The sequence below is a fragment of the Seriola aureovittata genome, chromosome 23, assembly GCF_021018895.1.
Source record: "Seriola aureovittata isolate HTS-2021-v1 ecotype China chromosome 23, ASM2101889v1, whole genome shotgun sequence".
Lineage (NCBI taxonomy): Eukaryota > Metazoa > Chordata > Actinopteri > Carangiformes > Carangidae > Seriola > Seriola aureovittata.
In genome coordinates, this window is record NC_079386.1 from 13,778,603 (window position 1) to 13,799,140 (window position 20,538).

The 20,538-nt window shown below is 40.4% G+C and overlaps 1 protein-coding gene across 1 annotated transcript in view; it reads left to right on the forward strand.

Moving 5' to 3' along the window:
- Nucleotides 1–20,538, forward strand: part of actn3b (actinin alpha 3b) — a 35,452-nt gene that overhangs the window by 13,273 nt on the left and 1,641 nt on the right. The window contains exons 2-20 of the mRNA XM_056368501.1: nt 7,135–7,249; nt 7,775–7,894; nt 8,942–9,028; nt 10,759–10,846; nt 11,173–11,251; nt 11,879–11,960; nt 12,517–12,602; nt 12,855–12,947; nt 13,588–13,818; nt 14,381–14,528; nt 15,071–15,221; nt 16,179–16,287; nt 16,525–16,665; nt 17,417–17,599; nt 18,365–18,499; nt 18,999–19,178; nt 19,270–19,416; nt 19,678–19,743; nt 20,005–20,163. Coding sequence (XP_056224476.1) covers nt 7,135–7,249; nt 7,775–7,894; nt 8,942–9,028; nt 10,759–10,846; nt 11,173–11,251; nt 11,879–11,960; nt 12,517–12,602; nt 12,855–12,947; nt 13,588–13,818; nt 14,381–14,528; nt 15,071–15,221; nt 16,179–16,287; nt 16,525–16,665; nt 17,417–17,599; nt 18,365–18,499; nt 18,999–19,178; nt 19,270–19,416; nt 19,678–19,743; nt 20,005–20,163 — 2,400 coding nt within the window. The remainder of the gene's footprint in view (nt 1–7,134; nt 7,250–7,774; nt 7,895–8,941; nt 9,029–10,758; nt 10,847–11,172; nt 11,252–11,878; nt 11,961–12,516; nt 12,603–12,854; nt 12,948–13,587; nt 13,819–14,380; nt 14,529–15,070; nt 15,222–16,178; nt 16,288–16,524; nt 16,666–17,416; nt 17,600–18,364; nt 18,500–18,998; nt 19,179–19,269; nt 19,417–19,677; nt 19,744–20,004; nt 20,164–20,538) is intronic.

Genomic DNA, 20,538 nt, shown 5'->3' on the forward strand with positions numbered 1-20,538 from the left:
AGCAGCGGAGCAGTTTTATTCCACCAGTCCTGACAAATGAGCTTCTCCTCCACTCGGTTGCATCCGGACAGCTTTTTACATTTTTACACTGTCAGGCAGCTGTATTCAGTCATAGCGTCCTACTAAGACTTGGCCAGTGACAATGTGAAAGTTGTATCAGCCAACAGTGTAAATTACACTGAGAATGAATGTTGAACACAATTGAAGTTTGTCTTTCAGTGTCTGAGTCTTACATTATTTAAAATGAGACTTACAGTGTGTCTTGTTAATGTTAAACTGTAGTTTGAAACTGCTTTAGGTGTCTATAAGAACTATTCATATTTGGAATAGTTTCATGAAGGATGTGGTCATTTTGGGGTGAAATTGATTCTTGTTGTTTAAAGATCCAGTAACTGAGATGAGCAAGTGGAGCAGTAGTGTTTTGTGTCTGAGTTTTTAATAACTATTGACCTGTGGTTTGTTGACACTGGGAGCTGCCGGTTTTTTATTGTGGGGGAAGGATGCACATCCTCTTCTCTGTGCTAACACTTACTACTGTCAGACAGGTGGACTGGACTGAAGTGGCGATGGTTCAAAATCACAGTTTTTACATTTGTAAACTTAGATGATTTAGGTTTGGGAGATTAGTGTATTTAGTTTGTGTTGAAAGTAGGTTTATATTTTGATATTATTCATACTCACTGCAGTCATCTAACATGAAACAGCTTTGTTAATAGATTAACCTTTAAAAATACTTTCTTGTGTTTATGTATTTGGGATCTTAGTTGATCCAAGTTTGAATATGTGCGTCCTCGTGCATCACAAACATAGTGACCTCATAAACAAAAGAGCACTGTGTTTTTATGTGCTGGCTATAATTGTATTCGCTGTGAGTGCATGTGAGCGGTCTGTGATTTGTTTATGTGGCATGCGTGGATCTGTGTGTGAGTCCAGGACATGTCTGCTGAACAGGTGTGTGGCAAAGGTGGCTATAGTGGACAGGTGTGAATGGAGTCAACCATGTCAGCCATGCAGGCAGACTATTTTTACACCAGCAGTGAGACATAAATACCTGTGTTATATTAATGTATCAGATATTACAAATGATAGTTAAGTGAGAAGAAGTGGGTAGAAAACAGACAAAACAGATTTCTATCAGATTTTCTACAGTTTTTTTGTAAATTAAACATTTTTACTAAGATTTTCAAGCACTCTCTAAGAAATGGAAATAGCTTTAAAAGTACCACATGCTTTTGTTATTTGTTATCAATATTTTGATTGTTAAAATAAATAGTATTAAAAGAACAACACCAAAGGGAAAAAAACAAACCAAAAGAGACATACAAAACGAAGAGAATGAAATAGAATACCTGCCTGTGCATCTTAAGTGCTACATCAGGACTTTTATTTAAACTTAATTGGACTTGAAAGAATGAGGTTATGGGCTTGATGTTCAAAGGTCCAATAAAAGTGTCCTGTCTTAGTTCACCATGATTCTTTAAGACACCTCTATACAATAACATAGGCTTCATAAAGTGGATTATAGTGGATTTTTAGCTGCATTTCTGGCTCATGCAGTCCAGTTAGCTGTTTTTAAAAGCTATGTCTTCTGATTATTTCTTGCATCACAGTTCTCATATATTTTCACTGTACGGTAGCTTTGTGTCATTGGGTAAAAAATACACAAAATCTTGACCGATTCAGCGTAAAGCTGTACAGAGATTAAGGGATTAAGTGCAGGCAGTGTTCCTTGTAAGCCAGATCAGTATTTTCATTCCACACAAACACTACAGCAGCGTATTCCCCTAATAAGATCAGCCGTCTCTGATTGAAGGTGCAAATTAGTGAAATCAGCTACTGTAGACTTATGTAATTAAATCTGCACACTCCTCTATGGACAAAGACTGGACACCAGTGAGGGAACATTTCAAAGAGGTTAGGTGTAAATTAAAGTGTAATTATTCATCTCATTAGCAGAAGTGTGAGGCCTGATGTTTTATTTCTGTCAAAGGATGGTCTGAGACAGAAATGGAGCTGTACAAGTGTAAAGAGCACCTTGATATAGCTGGAGTAACACTCACTCCAGGCTAATTATCAGGTCAGACACGGCTGAAGTGTGGTTTCAAAGTGTGTGTGTCTGTCTGTCTGTCTGTCTATCTGTCTGTGTGTGTGTGTGTGTGTGTGTGTGTGTGTGTGTGTGTGTGTGGGTGTGTGTGTGTGTGTGAGAGATGTGTTAAATTTGCACAATAGAGGGTGAGAGGCACATACCTGTAACATACTGTAGCAGAAGGACAGGCAGATCAGCGGTGGGAGGCATGTTGTGTCTGCTCTGTGGAGAGATGTCATGTCATGTCACAGGTAAATGCAACATATCCTAGTTAATGTCTCCTATGTCAGGTAGCCTTGACTTTATATTGAAAGATTTATCTTTGAATCTAACCTTAATCAAAGCCCAAAAAGAACAAGGCATAATCAAAGCTACAAGAAGACATATTCATAATAAAATAGAGCAGAGAATTATCATCCATCCATCTTTTATATAGAGACACAGAAAGAGAAATTGTTGATAATTGATAATTCAGTTCATAATTTTCCAAAGACAACTACAATGTACTTCACTTTTTGCTTACCTTTTTGCAAGATGGTGTTTTTTGGGACATATCCAGCAGTCATCTGGATTGTTTCTCTTCAACTCCTCTCTTTAACATAATGATTAATAATAAATGTTACCACATTTTCTCTTGTGAATTTACCCTTTATTTAAGGCTGTCCACTTATCAGGATCTCATTAAGTAAATCATCACCAAAACCCATTTTTTGAATACTTGAAAATACTACAAATTATTTGAGAAAAAATAAATTTTTGGGCATGTCCTTTGTACATAAGCAGTTTTTTTGACCTTAAGATATTAGTGTCTACTCTACAAACTACATCAGGGCTTTGCTGAGATGAAACATGAAGTGCAGATATTGACCAGGTCTGTTCAGAGATGTATCTTGCCCATGTCTTCCCCTCTGAGGCCAATAGCAGTAACTCCAGGCAATGCTGTGGTTGCATCAGCTCTTTGATGGACAGCCGAGTTAGCTGACATTATTAAGAGCTCTGAGCCAGTTCAAATGGTGTCTGTGTGTGTGTGTGTGTGTGCGTGTGTGTGTGCGTAGGAGCATGTGTGTATGTGCATGTCAGCTGTATTGAGGGTCAGGAGCCCTGATTCCCCCTGGGAGGGCGTAGTTATGACAGGCATTCAGCTGGGCTACCGTGACCTCATTTTACAAGAAGGACCTGTAAAGAGGCCCAGGCCAAGCTGAGCCAGGCCAGACCGACAGGTGTGGACAGACAGAGGAGAGAGGAGAGGAGGGAGGAGGGGTGATGCCAGGATGGGGGGTGACTTCATGCCAGTGGACTCTGTAGACCACAACAGGCATTAAAAAAAACCCAGGGGTTGAGATAATAAAGCATTACAGATGCAGGGGAGTAGAAATAATACCGTTTGACTGCTATCACAGGTATGGCAGATAACTGCGCTCCGTTAATGACTTTGCATTTAATGAATTTGGGATTACATTTGTATCTCCAACTTTATTAGGTTAAGTGAATCCTTGATTTCAATTACCACGAGTTTAGTTTCTAAGAGCTCTCCTTTGATGTAGGCGAGGCTTCACCCCTCATGTTTCACACACTTTCTCGAGTTCATTATTTTATATCTCGTCATTTATTTGAATCCATTCCTTCCTCCCCTTCTTATCCCCCTCCTCTTCTTTCTCTCCGTCTTGGACGCTTACGGTTCACCTCAGGAATCCTGCCTTCTCAGCTGTCCGGTGGTGTCCCATAGCAACCCGATTTAGCCTCTACTGCCTCTTACTCCTCCTTCTTCTTGCCCTCTTCCACCCTCCCTCCACTTTTCAGTCTTCCCTCCTCCTCTTCCTTCACCTCTACCTAATTTAGCCCCCTCCCTCCTCCTCCGTGCTCCTTCGGCCCTCTACCTCCTCCTTCACACACCTTCTTGTTTCCTCTCCGATTTGGCCCGGTGGCCTGTGTGTGCTGGATTAGGAGTCTGTCTAAATTTGGTCATGCATGGCAAAGGAGACAAGCACCTGCTGGGACCCCGTTTGGTTGGACAGGCGGCCTCTTCTTCTCTCCAGACCCGTACATCAAATTACACTAGGGCCTGGGCATTCCTGTCACTCCTCTCACTTCTCACTTCGCTGCCTCTCTTTCCTCAAGTGTCTTTCTTTGGCCTTTAAATTCAGCTTGAATTCATAATGCTTCACAGGAAGGACAAGCTGCTTCTCTGTCCCAGTGTTTTGCAACTTTTAAGCAAATGTACAAAAGTCTCCAAAAAATGCAAGTCAGCATGTTTCCATTAATCACTAGCCAATGGGGAAACATTTGGACCCCTGACTTAAATTAAAATAGCAATTCTACAGTATAAAAGTACCCTTTTTATAAATAAAAGTCCCGCATTCACAATTTTACTTAAGTAAAAGTAAATTAAATAAAAAATGCACCAAGTATCACAAGTAAAAGCTGCTCTTCAAATGTTATTACAAAGAGGGAGAGATAAGATTACAAAATCAGAGGAGCACCTATGGCTGCTGTAATGGTACTATGCAAAAGTTTTAGGGACTAAAAGTAAAGTGAGGATGCTTTCAAAATAAATGGCATGAATAGTTTCAATTTATCAGCTAACTTCATACAAAGTGAAGGAAATGGGAAAAAAACACCCAATAGCAGCAGTTCTCCTCAGTAAACGTGCACAGTTTTTCAAGGCACTGGGCGGGTAGGTTGTTGCAAATATCTTGAAGAATTTACCACAGTCTGTGTCTCCTCATGCGATCCCAGACTGGCTCCATGATGTTAAGATCAAGGCTCTGCAGAGGTCAGACCATCTGTTGCAGGACTCTTCTTGTCTCTGAGGGTAGTTCTTTACGAGAACAGGATGTATGTTTGTGGTTGTTGTCACGCTGCAGAATGAATTTGGGATCAATCAGACGCCTCCCTCTGCCTCCAAACATCATCATTAATCTAAAGATTTAAAGTGCCTAAGACTTTTGTACAGTTCTGTACATCACAACATTTATTTGCACATACTGTGCTAAAAAGCTCAGGTTCATATCGGAGAAGGAGAAAAGCACAAAATCAGCAGAACTGAGAAACTAGATGATGTTGGGTGTTTCTGCTTGAATAATACCTTTTGATGATTCAGTGATTATCAAAGTAGTTTTCTAATTGATTTTCTGCCAAAAAACTACGAATGGATTAATTGAGTTAATGTTTTTTCTAATGTCAAGTGCAAAAATCTTTTCCTATTTCTATACTCTCTTTCTTCTCTCACACTCTTTTCACTCTTTCCACCCATGTAGATCTACAGTCACACTCAGGAACAGACGTAGAAGCACACATAGCTATTAACATACACCCACATACTGTTCATGGACATGTGCATTTTCATTTCTAGCTTTGTTTACACTGCTGTAATGTAAAATGTATGCTCTCACCTACGGAGCACAAACCCTCTTTCAGTGCTAATTTATACATCTTTCTCTCTCTCTCTCTGTCACTGCTCAGTCTCTCTCTCCTCACTCCGCCCACACTATCATCTGTAGTTAGTTATTCAGCTCATGTACTTATTCTGCTTCTACACCCACACATGCTCCAAACCCTGGCAAAGTTTTGGCTCTACAGTAGTAGCCCTAAAACACACACACACACACCCACACACACACATACACACGCGCACACACACACACACTCTCTTGAGGATCAACACACACCTCCCATATCCACATTTGAAGCTAAACACCATGAAAGCCTCTCAAAATGCCATTCAGCGATTGATTGAATGGTCTGATGGAACCAATTGAATTGTCCCCGACGTGCATGACTGACGCCATTAGGCAATTTTCCAGACAGACGAAAAGCAAGCACTCAGTGGCTGAGAGCCATTTACATCACTGTCTGCTTTCTGCCCATTACGCACAGCGCCCTCACCTAATGAACAGTTTGGTTTCTAAAATGAGATCTCTGGCTTTTCAAAGATGCAGCACCTACTCTTACAAAATGCTCGACACAACACTGAGGGGCCAAACATGGGACTTTACCGCAGGTACCTTCCTGGACTCATTACACAAATAGACTCACAACTGATAAGGAGAATAACCAACTCCAGACAGTAAATGATTTTCAAGTGAACACATTACGGCGGCAACAAATACTTATTTTTCCTATCGCTAAGTCTGTTCATTCTATTATTGGATGAACTAGCTGATAAGTTTTCATAATGTCGGAATATAATGAAAAATGACAGTCAAAATTTCCCAGATCCCAAGTTAAAATCCTCAAGTATCATATTTTGTCCAACCAACAGTCCATAACCCAGAAGATATTCAATTTACAATGACATGAAATGGAGAAAAGCATCAAATCATTTGCCATTTTGCTCGATGAATGACAAACAATTACAAACAATTAATTGTCAACCATTTTTATGTGACTCATCTATTGTGGGCAGACTATACCAAAGTGCCAAGGTGTGTGCAATTTAATACACACGGATTTGCATGAGTATCTCTTTATAGTACTGGTGAAGATGCTTGGAACATATGATTGGTAATTAATTTGCATTTCTTGTTCTTGTATTAATTGCTCAACACTACAAACTCTACACTGAATACTTTGTGAATGTGACAGTCCAGGCTACAGCTGATGAGGAGAATATGTGTTGTACTGTTAAAACAAAAAGACATTTGTAATGTTATAGTCTTTTTTTTATTATAGAATGATTTTCCAAAAGTACAATGAATAAACTAAATTAAATGATAATCTAAACCAGCAGTCAGTTTGACCTTGTTCAGGACTGTTGAATCAACAGTGGCTGTCAGACTGACATAAATGTCATAGTGAGTATGTGCGCTCCCACCGTCAGCAGCCACAGTTATAACAAGGTCACAAATGGAAGTGGACAGTTCAGGCCTTGCTAAGCAGTTTTGACCCCGCTCTCAAAAAGGGAAGCATTGAGCTGTGTATACATTATGTGTGTGTATGTGTGTGTGTAGCAGGTAAAGTTGTGGTGCTTCCTGTCAGTTACTGTGAGTGTATTTGTCACACAGTCAAACAGGTGACAGTGTAACCCCTCTTCATCTTGTCTCTCTCAGACCTTCACAGCTTGGTGCAACTCCCACTTGAGGAAGGCTGGGACACAGATTGAGAACATTGAAGAGGATTTCAGAAATGGCCTCAAACTCATGCTGCTGCTGGAGGTCATTTCAGGTGGATCTCATCAACACACACACACACACACACACACACACACACACACACACACACACACACACACACACACACACACACACACACACACGCATACATGTTTGTTTGCTAATTGAACTATTGTTGACGATATACTGTTATCATCCTGTTTTCTCAATTGCGTAAGACATAATGATACATGAAGTGTCTTTTTTTCATATTTTATTACTTATTCATCTTGTATTCATTTTACCCATAATTCTTGTCAGTTATGATAACAATTTACTCACTAGCATAATTTCAGAGGTACAGGGTGAGGGTGACACCACTGTCCAAAACTCGTGATACTATTTGATGGTGAAAATATAAATTAGTACAAACTCACTCGTGAAATGCTGTTAATCTGGAAACCTTAGTTTAACCAGTACACTGTAAATGTACTGAAGGACAAAAACCCTGATGGAAATGTAAATATGAAGGCTTTGAATAATGACTGTCCTGTTTATCTTCTTTTGAATTGATTATTAAAGTTTTTTTGCCTTTTAGGCGAGAGGCTGCCCAAACCCGACAAAGGCAAGATGCGTTTCCACAAGATCGCCAACGTGAACAAAGCCCTGGACTTCATCTGCAGCAAGGGGGTCAAGCTGGTGTCTATTGGTGCTGAGGGTGAGTCCTGTCCTTCCTGACATTATTTTCCTCCCTCTGCTACCCCTGTTCTTCTCCTTTTAATTAATATAACAACGTCACATAGTATTTGCTTTTCTTGGACCTATTTTTGAGCACCAGATGGCTGGTGAAGTTTACAGCGTCAGGAGAATTCAGATGAGCTGGCAGTGACAGGAAAGTAAACGACAGTTCATCCAACTGGGAACAAAGATGGGGAATTGGCTGCAATACACAAGTGTTTCTGATTTATTCTAAAATATTTTAATTTACTTGTAAGTAAGTAACAATACATGTTGGAAGCTCTCCTTTATCAAATGACTGTATAAACTCTGTTGACTTTCTGGAAACTGTGTCCTTGATAGAATAAGAACACGCTCTAAAGGCTGATATTAGCTTTTAAAACATTTATTACTGAAGAGAATTAGATGTTTTTGAAGGGAAATGAAGGACATGTTAAAGTTAGACGATGGATACCTTAGCTTACGAGAACTGTAAATATAAAAACGTTATTGTAAAAAACAACAATAATGATAGTAAATGCTCTATGCTGTTGTTTAAATCATGTTTTCATGTGCAGATTTTGTGTGATAACCATCTGAATCAGTTTGACTCTGAGGTTAAACTGACTAAACGCTCAGCGGGGCGAAAAGTGTTCAGACTGAGAGTTCATGAAAACATGCTGCGAGGCTTGCTTGTGCAACATTCACATCGCAGCACTTCAAAAGCAGTTAGTGGATTTTTGTGAGGCTTCAATTTTCTGCACTTTAATTGCAGTCAAGATTTCTTCTGAGCCTTCAGGCTGCGTGAAATTCAATTTGTCTCAACAGCAATACCTTCTAACAGCATATAATTAAACTTATAACCTTGGAGAGAGCCATGAGTGAAAGGTCTGATTTTAGTCTTTGTTTAGTCTTTTTTGCCATGATTAATAATGTCTCTGTCTGGGTGCATGTGTGTGTGTGTGTGTGTGTGTGTGTGTGTGTGTGTGTGTGTGTGTGTGTGTGTGTGTGTGTGTGTGTGTGTGTGTGTGTGTGTGTGTTTTTGCAGAAATTGTTGACGGTAACGTGAAGATGACCCTTGGTATGATCTGGACCATCATCCTGCGTTTCGCCATCCAGGACATCTCTGTGGAAGGTGTGTGTTTACATAAACTAACGCTAACTTTTATGAGTCTATTCATTTCGCATTAAAAACAACTTCAGCGCGTTACATGCAGCATATTTTTTGTGTTGTATGGTTAAGGAAATAGCCCAGCACCTAAGCCGAGGTGAAACCTTAACTTATCATTTTGTCCTTTGGTTTTTGTACAGAATTATAGAGGTGCTGGGAGGTGGATTATGTGAGTTTCAGGGTATCTGCAGGTCTAGAAAAGTCTTTAAAATCATTCAATTCAGGTTTCCCAAAAAGCTTTGCCTGCTGATGGCAGTAATTTTATTTATATAATGTTTTTATGTCCGATTGCAGTCTGTCAGGAGGACCTAGATATATATAAACTTAAAGCAGGATTGTTTACAGCGGATTGTGCTGCAACAGGCTGTTTAATCCTTTATTTGTGGAGTTCGAGTTGGCACCATCAGACCTGTAGCAAATACTGTCATTACTGTGAGCTACAGTAGCTACAAAGCTCATTGTCTCAGAATGAGTGTCGATTGAAACAGGTATTAAATTGTGTTCTATGTGGTATTAAAAAGGTCTTAAAAAGACTTCAATTTAATTTGGTGATTTATGCTAAGCTGAGCTAACTGGCTGCTGGTTGTTCATATTTAACAGACAGATAAGAGGGCGGTATCAGATTTAGTCTACACGAGATTGAGAGCATTCGTAGCATTTTTGATTATTACTGAAGGCAGTTTTTGATACACACCACTGAGGCCAACTATCATTCCCGTGTCTGTCATATGAGCACAACACACACGCCCAGTTTCTCTATGTTGTGTCAGTCAGAATTTCACACACTAACGTGGGGAAAAAAATCAATTTTTCACTTGAGATTTTTTTACACTCAGAAACGTACACTGAAAACTTCTTATGTCTTGAAGTAGCGTAACAGTCAAGAAATTTCATACTTCAGGGACCAACATCACAAAAAACACAGAATGCTTGGTGCACAAAAACACATTCATATTGTACACACTCGGCTTATTTACACGTAGAGTTTCATACATCAGTCACATGTTTGAACAGCATTTCAGGTCAGAGAGGTCTGCATGCCCTCAGAGTTTACTGATGTTTATTTACTGCTCTGTGTGATTTACTGTACACTTGTGTGCAGTAAATCACATTATTTTCTTTTAAATTTCCCAGAACTTCCCTGAAGGTCAATTCACAATAAATCCTTGTTTATAAAGATCTAAGACCTTGTTTACCGTCCTTCCTCATGCCTCCGACCCTCACCTTCAAGTCATCTTCTTTCACTCACTTTTTATTGCTCCTGCTCTTCAATATCTTCTGTTGTGGTATACACTGACTCCCTTTGCCACCAACCCCCTCCTAACCTGTCATAATGCATCATCTCAAGGAAAGTATCTATAAACCACCAGCTGCACTAGCTTGACATTGAAAAATAAAGGTTGCTTATTGTAAGCAGAAAAAAACCTAACTTCCTTTAACCATTTTCCATCTCTTAAGATTTCTGTACATCATATATCCACTTTTCACCCTTTAACTTGCCTGCTTCTTCCTCTGATGCATCTTCGTTCATTAGTCAAACCTGTCACTATCTCTTTCATCCTGCTGCTCCCCCTCATAGTCTTCCTCTACTTGCCATGATTCAAAAAGACGACTTCTCTTCCCTGTTTAAGAACAGTGTTTGAATAAAATGTCTTTCTAAAACGCTCACCATCTCCCTCCCTTACTCTTTGCAGAGACCTCTGCTAAGGAGGGTCTGCTGCTGTGGTGCCAGAGGAAGACTGCCCCCTACAGGAACGTCAACGTGCAGAACTTCCACATCAGGTGGGTCTACAACACCGAACTGTGGCATCACCAGGGAACTGCAGCCATTTATCTTTTTGTTTTAACAAGTTTTTTTCCTCTCTTTTTAAAATCTGTTTCCGCCTCTGTGTTAACTTTTGGATAATTCCTACCGCCCTCCTCTTTTCTCCTTAGTTTATTATCTACCTTTTTTGCTTTTCCTTGTTTTTATTCATCTTCATCCTTTTGTTTCATGCTTCTTCTCTGGAACTTCCTCTTCTCTTTCTTTACCTTCTTTCCTGGTGTTTCTCACACTTTTTATTCACGTTTGCTGTCTCTGTCCTCCTCCTCCTCCTCTCGTGGCTCAGTTGGAAGGATGGCCTGGCTCTGTGCGCCCTCATCCACAGACACAGACCTGACCTCATTGACTACTCCAAACTGAGAAAGGTGCCCTGTCCTGCCTTCTTCTTTTCCTGTGTTGATCTAGTTTCTATCTTCGATCTGTTCATTGCTCTTTCGTCTTTAATTTCAATACTGTGTTTCGTGCTCTTAACTGTATCTCTGCAAGATATGCAGTCTAGTATTTTGCAGCACTTAATGTCGCAATATCAAATCTTTTGTAGATATGAAACACAACTTTAAATATGGTGGTTCATATCTGCAGTATTAATAATGTAAGAAATATATAATTCTATTGTTGAACCCATATTGAGTTTTTTTTTTAATTAGATGTCAATACCAGTTGGGAATTTACAAAAATTTTACAAAAAGGAAAGCATTTGTTTTGTCCAGAATTGTGTTCCTTTTCTGTGTGGATGAATAGCAAAGATGACAGCGGCCATGTAAAATCTTTTTGACGTATTGGATTGAAAACAACGGAACAAACAACAACAGCGCTTATTGTTTGGCTGCCAAAAATCTTTTAAGATTGAAATGTTGCTTTGTTAAATCTCTCTGGAGCTGTCAGTTCAGTTTGTGAATCTCAGCTTCCTTCCTCTCGGTGCGGATGGTGACATTAGCTGTTGTTGTGATTCTTGTGTGGCCGTGTTTGACAGTACCTGTGTGTGTCTGTAGGATGACCCCATCGGTAACCTGAACACTGCCTTCGAGGTGGCTGAGAAGTTCCTGGACATCCCCAAGATGCTTGACGCTGAAGGTGAGGCTGAAACAAAATCCTGAAACAACAATCAGACCGGGAAAACCACTGAAGGGACTTGATCCTGTGGTATTAGCACTGACACACACTGACAACCTCCACTGCAGCACAGTACATGATAGCAGATGGTACAAGGACGAGGGATCCTTCTTACTTGGAACTTATCTGCATAAACAAATCAATGCATATTAAATCACTTTAAAAGCATCTATTGAAGCACTGATGCTCTGACCTCAGAGATATTTTATAGGTAAATCTCCTAAGATGATTCATAAAAACAACAGTAAATCATAATCTTCTTTATTTTACGCTATGTGTCATTCCATATTTATATTCTTATGTTAAAAAACAAACAGATTTTAAATCATTGTATTTTTTACTTATACTTTTTTAAAAGCTAAACTAACAAAAGTACAGTGAGGTCCTGACCTGAGACCACTCCACTGTACATAATAAGATATAATTAGGTATAATGATAATTTGAGTTTATTAGGGATGGCCATTCAAAAGCTTATTATAATATTTTAATATTATCCTTGATATTTTTTGCCCTCAGATATTGTGAACACACCCAAACCTGATGAGAAGGCCATCATGACCTACGTGTCCTGCTTCTACCACGCCTTCGCCGGTGCTGAGCAGGTCAGAGAGTATTTCATTTTTTTATTTCTTACACTAATATTTCTAGTGTCTAATATTTTAATCCCACTGTGGGGTATTTTGAACTTGTTGCTTTGAGTTTAATCTTTTATGTTGACATGCAATCCCTTTCTAATCGATGATACAAGAGCAGTCTTAATGAATAAATGTGAGAAATATTTGAATTTTCTTTTCTTTTCTATTCTGCATTGTAAATTTTATATTAAATGTTGCTACCCTCTCTCTCTCTCTCAGGCTGAGACAGCTGCCAACCGTATCTGCAAGGTGCTGGCCGTCAACCAGGAGAATGAGAAACTGATGGAGGAGTACGAGAAGCTGGCCAGCGAGGTGAGAAACAGCTGCAACCAAATACTCCCACTCTCAGTCTGTGCTGCACATCCTCCTCTGCAACAACACTTTAATGTTCCCTCAGGTTAAACTCACAGCTTCTCTCTAAACTTTCTGATCCTCCTACTAACTTTACACGACACGGCTCTACAATCACTGCAGGCAAATCAATAGTGTGATGATGAGTGAAAGACCAAAGTGTCACAGTAACAGAAACGTTAAAAGAGCAGCCGAGAGCAATATACATACACAGTATACAGTCTTACTTATAGCCAAAGAACACAAAGTGTTAAATTTTATGATGGTGTGATATCAGAAAAACATGTTTGTGAAGCAGTTTTTTTGATTTCTCGATTTGTAAGTAACTGAAACATTTCAACGATCAGTTATCAACATTTGTTCATTTTCCTTTCCTAGACTGAATCATTTCTGCACCTCTAGAAAGATCAATGTCAACAGCCAACTGACACAGAGAAAATGTTGTAATCCTTGTGTAATTTTGAAAATACTAAATATAGAGTGATAGTAAGAGGACAGTAGGGTTTAAGAAAAATCCTCTATACAGGTTATAAAGACAAGAACAAACCAAACTCTCTGAATAATCATTTGAATAATCTTCACATCTCTCCGGCATCTCCAGCTGCTGGAATGGATCCGCCGCACCATCCCCTGGCTGGAGAACCGCGCAGCGGAGCAGACCATGCGCGCCATGCAGCAGAAGCTGGAGGATTTCCGTGACTACCGTCGCATCCACAAGCCACCCCGCGTGCAGGAGAAATGCCAGCTGGAGATCAACTTCAACACCCTGCAGACCAAGCTGAGGCTCAGCAACAGGCCCGCCTTCATGCCCTCCGAGGGCAAGATGGTGTCGGTGAGCAGGACAGATTTTTAGCTTAGTGTCATTGTTGCTGCACAACGTCATTGTGGATTTACAGGCTTCCACATCAGTGGAGGGGTTACTTCCTCTTTTGTTTTCCATCCCTTAAAGCTTGTAAAAGCCTTTCAAAACCCCCACGCTGTCATCCGACAAAAGTAAGGCTGTTCTCTTAGTTCCTGAAAAGTTGACATCACAGAGACACAAAGTCTTCACCCAACAACAGAAATTCAAAGTCATCAAATAGGAAAAAGCTAGAAAGACTGACAGAAAGAAAAGTGTTAGATAGTTCACTTTTAATTCAGCTGAGATGCAAATAGAAGCATGATTTCATTTGGCTCATAATAGAATAATCTTTTCTAATTTCCCAGTGATTTACATACATATGAAAAAGTTCTAAAGGCATACATTTTTATTAATCACATTCTGAAAAGATACTACTTCAAGTCAGTGAGTCAACCTCCAAATCATTAATTCCCTCTAACAGGTGCCAAAAACTGGTAAAAATTCTTCCTCTCAGTAAATCAGAGTGGTGATAAAACCTGTCCGTCTCCTCCAGGATATTGCCAACGCCTGGAAGGGTCTGGAGCAGGTGGAGAAGGGCTACGAGGAGTGGCTGCTGACCGAGATCCGTCGTCTGGAGAGACTTGACCACCTGGCTGAGAAGTTCAAGCAGAAGTGCTCCATGCATGAGTCGTGGACTGGAGGTAAGAACAAAATAAAATCATGAAAGAAGAAACTCTCAGGATGTTTGGCTCTTTCTGTTTGGAGCTTTCCGATTCATAATGGCTCTTATTTCTCTATTTGCCAAACAAATGCAAGTCAGATGGACAGGAGACTTTAATTAAAAGTAGACAAGTGAGACCAAAAGTAGTTTCCTGTCTGCCCATATCTTCCTGCTGTCACCCTAAATAGTATTCTAGTGAATTTTGACCTTTTGTAGCTTCTTCCTCTCATATCACCTCCATTTTTTGAGTCTTGGGTCACTCTACACTGTCTAATAAGGCAAACATGTCACAGGATGATCATAAAAACAGATAAAATCATGATAAATTACATGGTTCAAATGTTGTAGAGTTATAAAGTAATTTATGGGGATAATGAAATGCCTAGGTGAGTCAGAGAAACATGGTAACTGTAGTGGAGGGAGGAAGATGTGAGAGCTGTACAAATTTAAAAGCTCGTCACCTTTTCCCTATGAAGAGGAGCAATTTAAAATGTTGCCACTGCTAACATCTTCGTGTTTCAGGTAAGGAGGACCTGCTGTCCCAAAAGGACTATGAGTCAGCCTCTCTGATGGAGATCAGAGCCCTCATGAGGAAGCACGAGGCCTTCGAGAGCGACCTCGCCGCTCACCAGGACAGAGTGGAGCAGATCGCTGCCATCGCCCAGGAGCTGAAGTAAGACGTAGGGGCGAGGGGAGGGAGGCTGGGAACTGTGCAAGTGTTTGAAAGTGATGTGTGCTGGGAGAAGTAGTGGGAAGAAGTAGTTCACATTTTGCGTTGGAGTTCAGTGTTCTTTGGGATTTTTATTCAGTATTTTATTGGTGGAAAAATAAAGTAGACATGTTGGGGGTGGGGGCTTTCTAATGATAAGGTTGTGGAGAGAAACAGGAAATAACTGCGATAGAGAGCAGGAGAAATGGGAGGGAACGAGAACGAGCGAGTTAATTTTAGGCAAAAGGGCTGATTTGGAAGCTGTAGGAGGTACAGGAGAAGAGGAGGAGGAGGAAGAGAGGGCCTGAAGTGCTTCAGGAGTCCTAATGGTCGGGATAGGAGAACAGTGAAGAACAAAAGATGCAACAGATGAGTGTAAAGCATATTAATGAGAGGGATAAAAAGATGAAAGGATGGTTCATGAAAGAGCAGAAACCTCTGATCTCACTATTTCCTTATTCCACACCACTCCTCTGCGCTTTTTTCACAGATAGTTTTGAGATGATCTCTTTGATGCTACATACAGTATAATATGAGCTGTTCAGCACCCTGATACTGAATATGAATGCATGCCACCCATAATTTATCACCACTTTAAAAACATATGTCCTCAAAAGCAAAATGTTCTCAATTGCAAGAAAGAGTAAAAATCGAGTGTGTAATGGCATTAACTATTCTAATGTGGTGTGATTACAGATATTTGTAAAAAATAAATATGAGTAACTTCAGGCATAACAGCGGTAAACCTCCCGAACTTTGACATTTTCACTTTTATTTAAAAATCTGTCCATGTCTCTCACATACAGTTTCAACTCCTGTCGGACAGGAACTTAATCATTATGAATATAAATTAGATGGAAATCTGATTGACAGTCTGTCATAAATCACCAACGGTGTTTTTTACTGTCCCGTCTCCTCCAGTGAGCTGGACTACCATGATGCTGCCACAGTCAACGCCCGCTGCCAGGGCATCTGTGACCAGTGGGACAACCTGGGCACCCTCACCCAGAAGAGGAGGGACTCACTGGAGGTAAAACACAAACACTCACAGCTTTGTATATTCAGTTTTTGGGTTGTAAAACTCCACTTAATTATTCACATAACATTTTTTCAGAAATTAGTAGAGTTAGATTTGAAAGAAAGAAATCTATCCAAATCATTTAGTGAGAAGAAATGCCCAGGTGACCACAAACTACAGTCTAAATAACACATTTTGCAACTGCCCACACCTTCGCTTATGAGTGTGTTTGTGTTACTGTGTCTGTAGCGTGTGGAGAAGCTCTGGGAGACTATTGACCAGCTGTATCTGGAGTTTGCCAAGAGGGCGGCACCCTTCAACAACTGGATGGACGGAGCCATGGAGGACCTGCAGGACATGTTCATTGTCCACAGCATTGAGGAGATCCAGGTACATCCAGCACCATGCATACATGAACACACACACACACACACACACACACACACACACACACACACACACACACACACACACTACATTTGAATATATGTAGTTTTTATCTTTCATTTGTAATTACTGTGCTGTCAGTTCTGTTCAGGTTTAGATATTCAGTTTTTATCCATAGAAAATAATTCAAGTCTGAGGTCTGCTTTTCTCTAATTGACACAGGACCTTGAACCTGCTGCACTAAATCTGAATTGCCTTGAAAAGCATAAAAAGTTTAAAACACTAGTTCACATTTACACCGACAGGAATCTATTAATACTGGTAATTGAAACAAAATAACAGGTAGCAATACATCAGTGTTCCCGACTGGCAGATTATTAATTTGATGTGTCAGTCCCCAACAGACAAGGGTCAGAAAGTTCAGGCATTTGACACGTGATAGTCGGCTGCAGTTCAAGATTAAATTCATGAGCTAACTTCTGACTCGGGGAAATAATGTTTCCATTTTGTACAGTTGCACATAAATGGACTATTCCCAGTCAATTTGAAAGAAAAAAAGAAATACTATATAATGCAAAATATAAATGTTGCATGAGGACACACAAATCCTGTATGAAAACGCTGATCAAAGCAGACTTAGAGAATATTTTACTGTCCTCCATGGGATAAATAACAGCACAAGAAACTGGAAATTAAAATAGTGCATCTTCATTGTCTAACCGTTTATTTTCCTCTCCTCTGATCTCCCGCACAGAGTCTGATCACCGCTCACGACCAGTTCAAGGCCACTCTGCCTGAGGCCGACAAGGAGCGCATGGCCACCATGGGCATCCATAGTGAGATCCTGAAGATCGCTCAGACCTACGGCATCAAGCTGTCCGGAATCAACCCCTACACCAACCTCAGCCCCCAGGACATCAGCAATAAATGGGACGCTGTGAGTCGAATCGGACACAACCAAGAATCATTATGTGGTATTCACAGTCAAGGAGCAACAATGGGAAATAACAAATTAATAATTGCAGAGGATAATTTATCCAAGACTAAGCCCTTCGAACTTGCTTTTATTCCTGGTTTGTGTACATTGACGTTATGTGAACAGGAAATGTCAAGCTAACTTACTCTGTGCGTTGTATTTGGTCATCTGGCTAATAATAAGTACAGTACATACATAGCGACAAGTCAGAAATAGTACAGTACATTTAGGTTATAGCGACACTGAATACTGCTGGCTGCGAGCCCTCAGGGGAAATCAAAATAGCTGCAGAGCACAACCTGTCAGTGCAGCTGCAGTTTGACACACATCAGAAAATCATGTCATAACCAGTTGGTTCATTACTCAACAAGCTTGACTGGGAAAAAAGGACACATAATCTGAAAACATCACTAAATTTCTATGGCTTCTATGTTTACTATATTTTACTGAAAGAAAAGACTTGATTTGCACAGTCTGGTGATGATATTAAACTATCAATCGCATATAACTTGTTGCTAGAATATCTTTTGACGTTGTAAATGGTTTTAATTGAGTCTTAAGAGCTGCACTAGGAGGACAAGAAGCACATTTATCAAAACCTTTAGTAGCTTGGTTACACAGTAGTTGCATGTTTTTAGTACTAAAGGGCTGTCATTTACATTTTCACCTGTGCTTAACTCTGGTGAAGATTTTTATTATACTATTTAACGTGTTTGTGTTTTGCAGGTGAAGCACCTTGTGCCCCTCAGAGACCAAATGCTCCAGGAGGAGGTGGCCAGACAGCAGGCCAACGAGAGACTGAGGCGCCAGTTTGCTGCCCAGGCCAACATCATCGGACCCTGGATCCAAACCAAGATGGAGGTACGGTGTTTCCGTTTCCAGTTTTACCTCATGTTAGGTGATGATGTCAGATTCGACATGAAGGAATCGCTGCAGTTGCCAAAATACTATAAAAGGCACTTGAATATTTATTTGGGATATTGGTGCATATAGAATACTGACAACTTTTGTAGCTTTATTATAAGATGACAATTTGATTCTAGTGGTGAAACACTGTTGAGCATGGAAAACAGGCATAAAAGGCACATCAATAGAATATAAACAGACAATACAACAAACAAAATAATAGAACAAAGCAACACAGTAAATACATGCTCCTATGAGTTTGTAACTGTCAAACAACTTAAAGTTAGTCTTGATGGGTCCTGTTATACAGGAGCAACAGGACTGCATGCAGGTACACACAGGTAAGGTGCTGCATCTAACTGCAGATATGAAAACATGTATTAAATAGCTGCATCTCAGGATTTGATTTCACTGACATATTCTCCTTCTGTTTCCTGTCTCTGCAAACCTGCAGGAGATCAGCCATGTGTCGGTGGACATCGCCGGCTCCCTGGAGGAACAGATGAACAGCCTGAAGCAGTACGAGCAGAACATCATCAACTACAAATCCAACATCGACAAGCTGGAGGGAGACCACCAGCTCAGCCAGGAGTCCCTCATCTTCGACAACAAGCACACCAACTACACCATGGAGGTACAGTACACTTCAACCATCTGACTGCACATTGTCCATCTTTTTTCTTGTTTAACGGGGGTGTTAATCTATTCTCCCTCCACCACTGCAGCACATCCGCGTGGGCTGGGAGCAGCTGCTCACCACCATCGCCAGAACCATCAACGAGGTGGAGAACCAGATCCTGACCCGCGACGCCAAGGGCATCAGCCAGGAACAGCTCAACGAGTTCAGAGCTTCCTTCAACCACTTCGACAGGGTGAGGTGTTCACTGACTTCAAGTTTGTGCTAGTGTCAGTAGAAAGGTACTGAAAGTAATAATAAGAAGCAACACATAAAGCACAGGAAAGCGCCTTTATTTTTTTAAACATCAAAATCAGTTTGACAGATGTGCACACGTCTTTTTAAAAGTGTCAAGATCAATAGGATCCTGACACTCGGTGTTGTAGCAGACGTGAGATCCTGCTGTATTATATCTATTTGTTCCATTAGTTAATCCAGATGTTTTTTTCCTTTGCAGAAGAGAAACGGCATGATGGACCCAGACGACTTCCGTGCCTGCCTCATCTCCATGGGTTACGATCTGGTTAGTGCAAAGTCTGAATTTACAAAACGAAAATGACTCTAATATCAACTTGACTTGTTTAGCTTGATATTAATTCAATTTTGTCTAAAGAAATTTTAAAAATGTATACACTGAGTGGATATGAAATAGTGAGAGGACAGAGTTTTACCTGGAGTCACTGATTAAAAATGATCAGATTTAAAGGTCACGTCCTTGATGGTACCAACTAACTTGTTTAAATTATATAGCAAAGATGTAATACACCCCCTCTCTCTCTGACAGGGTGAGGTGGAGTTTGCCCGTATCATGACCCTGGTGGACCCCAACAACACAGGCGTGGTGACCTTCCAGGCCTTCATCGACTTCATGACCCGCGAGACCGCTGAGACGGACACCGCAGAACAGGTCATGGCCTCCTTCAAGATTCTGGCCTCAGACAAGGTAAGTCGCCAAATACAGCGTCCCGTTAGCGTCACACCGAGGAATATCTAAGCTAATAATCAGACCCGACAACTTTCCAGCGGACATATAAACAGTAATTACATTTTTACAAACAAGATTTAGTTGGAGCAGAATTTGAAGACAATCATTGATAACATCATAATAACAACAATGAGAAAAATGCCACATTTCCCTTTAAATCTGGATTAATATCAGTTTCTCAGTTTCTGTTTTGGCTTGAGAGTGAAACACTGGTAACTTAATGATGAGCAGTTAAAATTTAAAGCACGTCCGTTGCAAAATTCAGCGTGTGTGGAAATGTCAGTTGAGAGAAGGCCCTCAGCTCCTGGCCAAGTCAACATTACTCACTGGTCT